Raw genomic sequence first — 3,198 nt, 5'->3', positions numbered from 1 at the left:
AAGGCACCCCCCCCCCTGGGGGACCGGCTGGTCCAGCCAAGTTGGAGTGAACCCTAAGTCGATCCTCCCCAACACCCGCGTCAGTCTTCTGAGGTTAAGGGAGCTTCAAACTTATTCGTCGAAGCTTCTGGTTCTCTCCAACCATTCCTGGATCTCGTTGGGGATTGCGCTGGCTTCCAAAACTTTTGAGGAGCTTTTCCCACTCATGAACATACCTCCCTATCAATCTGTTTTGGTTTAGCATAATCTGAACCGAAGTACACCACTACGTAGGTTTTCCCGAGTCAAATTCCGAACAAGTAAATATCTCATATGTTTCTCATCTATGACAAGTTGGGCCTCAGCGAGGTTGAGAATTTCTAAGAGTTTCGTTGATGGATTATTCTTATTAATTTTCAAGTTTTCCCTCTAATTTTTGAACTTTTGGAGAACCTTTTGTCTGGTGATGCTATCAATTGCTCGTTACTAAGACCATCCACTAAAATATTAAATTCTGACATCTTCCGGTCTAAGCGATCTTTATGTCTCAACAAAAAATTTCCCATCTTCTAGAAATGTAGGAACCACAATCTCATCAAAAGTCACATGTTCCTTTCAATCACATGGAGGAAAGGCATTGGATATATCAACGAACAAAAGTGTTCCATGGGGAAAAACATCATCGGATGAAAATTTTCATTCGAATTGCTCTTCAGTGTCTACAATGCCTTTAACCAAATTTTCGATGACGCCCTACTCAGTGAAGTAGATTATTCCCCTGGTTGTGTATTCTGCTTCAACATGTCAAACCCGTGGCACTAGTAATATTTTCTGGTTGTGACCGACTTGCGAATTAATTTCGCTGGATAGTAACAAGGGGGGTCGTCTGGTGACACAGTCTCTCAACTTCGAAAGTTAGAGTATGCAATTTTTAGTGGTATTAAGTTGGTAGGAACTGACTTAGTGTTTATCATTTGCCTTTTCATTATTATTCTTTCAACTATTCTATTGACGGTCCACTTGTATCTACAAAACACAACCAATCATGTAAAATAACAAAGCACAATTGCCCTTATAACAATCAAAACAAATCCTAAATCACAAGGTCCAGGACTTGCTTCACGGACTTTATGTTCATGCAAAATAGGATGTCTGGATAGTTAATAAATAGTATAATTCCTTGCCTTTTGGGGGCCCAAAAGTTTCAGCTTTTATTTTAAAATTCCTATTTAGGCATACCATTTCATATGGAAGAAATGCTCCCCCTTTTTCAGATCTTCGTAGTCCAAGAAGTGCTTCAAGTAAGATTAAGCCAAAAGAATAAACGTCATCCTCCAAGTGTAATCCTTCCCTGTTTATTAACATTAAAAATATTGCATGAATACTTAAAAAAAGCTATGAGATAATATAAAAAGCCATAATTGATTGATAAAAAGCTTCATCATCTTCATTAGGAGAATATAAAAAATGCTTTAACCAAATAAATGAGCACCCAATAGTATAATCCAATTTGTTATTGTATTACCCCCTCTTTTCATTATACAATAAATATGCTGTTTTCACAAGAGAAATATTTCATATACAACAATCATTTCCATTTTTATACAGTTTTCCCACCTCAGTTTCAATCCAAAATTAAAAAAATAAGAGGCCGTTCAGGACCAAATTTGGTTTTTGTTTCATTTCATTTATTTTATTTTATTTATATTTTGATTTGAAATAAATCATGTTCAGTATGTTGAAAAAAAAATCAACTTATTTTTAAAAACACTCAAAACACCTAAAAATAGTTCTGAGGTTTCTAAAAATATGTTGAAAGCAAAGGAAATAAAAATTTAAAAAGAAAAAGAAAAGATAAAAATTATCACAAACAGACCCTAAGTTTTAACCTTATCATGTTAAATTTTAGTAGTAAAAACATAGCCGTAGATTTGCTGCACAGTAGCAGTCTCTATGATAGTGCTAATGGGATCTGGCAAAGAAAAGTTCATTTCTAATTCTCAAGAGCAAAATCTTATAATTCCATTCTTTTAAAATGAAAACTTATTTTTTCTGATAAAAATGTGTAATCATTTAATCGCCCCATCACTGTTCTTGTTGGAGTTGAAGTTACAACTCTTATTTATTAAAAGCAATTTTTATGAATTAATTTATCTCATATATTACTGAATTCATAGGAAAAGAAGAAAGTAATCGTGTACTGAATCAGTATTCAGAGAGAAATAAATAAGATAGCTGACTCACGATGCTATGTATTTGCTTTGGATGGCTCTCTGCCCTTCAGCCCTAGCCTGCAAACCAAAACTCACTGTCATAAGGTCATGCTATATAATACATTTCTTGAATGCTAAACACTTGTTTATGAAGGGCTCAAGGTTTAAGGCCCTGTTTAGTATGATTTTATTGATTGATTATGTATTTCAGATAAGAACTAGGTTTTTAAGTCTTTTGGTAGAAGTTAAGTCAGTTGTTACGAGGCTCAAGGTTTAAGGCCCTGTTTAGTATGATTTTATTGATTGATTATGTATTTCAGATAAGAACTAGGTTTTTAAGTCTTTTGGTAGAAGTTAAGTCAGTTGTTACGAGGAAAGATTCGGTTGTACGAAAGCTAAAAAATGATGCTTATGAAGAAGTCAAACATGCATGCTTTCTAGAAACATTGTTTCGTTCCAAAAAGAATTGATTCTCCTTTTTTTTTTAAATTGCCCTGATGATTCGCAATAGTTTAAGATATGAAATTTTTGTAGATTATATAAAAAAATATAGGATTCACAAATCAAATACCAATAAATTTGCAAAACTTGCTTCATGTAGGTGCAAACTAGCAAAGACGAATCCAAATAACAATGCAGTGATCTAATAAATCCAAGGAAATCAACAATAAATTCAAACCACAGAAAATTGACAATAATTGTTATTTATTCGTCGCAATTGGAAACTTAGTAATAACAATTCTGAACAAAATTATGAACACTATCAGACTAAAAATAAGAGAAGAAATTTGAAAAGAAAAATAATTTACCAAAGTAACCATATGAAAGCCTCAAGCTGCCTAAAAAAAATGCCTTAGTCACACGTATGCTACAAATTAACTAATTACCAACAAACTAGTAGATTGATTTGCTTAGAGCTCATTTATAATCATTTAATGAAGTAATAAAATAAGTTTAAAATTTTTTATAAATATTCTTTTGATAAATGAATAAACTTGACTAGCTT

At 32.9% G+C, this 3,198-nt stretch overlaps 1 protein-coding gene across 2 annotated transcripts in view; it reads right to left on the bottom strand.

Moving 5' to 3' along the window:
- LOC110033021 (probable inactive leucine-rich repeat receptor-like protein kinase At3g03770) overlaps positions 1–3,198 on the bottom strand; it is a 23,176-nt gene that overhangs the window by 6,196 nt on the left and 13,782 nt on the right. For both annotated transcript variants that reach the window (XM_020736854.1, XM_020736853.1), the window contains exons 6-7: positions 2,224–2,270; positions 1,219–1,330 (exon numbers count right to left, since the gene is read on the bottom strand). In XM_020736854.1, the coding sequence (XP_020592513.1) occupies positions 1,219–1,330; positions 2,224–2,270 (159 nt within the window). The remainder of the gene's footprint in view (positions 1–1,218; positions 1,331–2,223; positions 2,271–3,198) is intronic.

Source organism: Phalaenopsis equestris, unplaced genomic scaffold (assembly GCF_001263595.1).
Source record: "Phalaenopsis equestris unplaced genomic scaffold, ASM126359v1 Scaffold001079, whole genome shotgun sequence".
Classification (NCBI taxonomy): domain Eukaryota; kingdom Viridiplantae; phylum Streptophyta; class Magnoliopsida; order Asparagales; family Orchidaceae; genus Phalaenopsis; species Phalaenopsis equestris.
The sequence above is the reverse complement of the archived record's forward strand: the minus strand, read 5'-3'. Positions and strand labels throughout refer to the sequence as shown.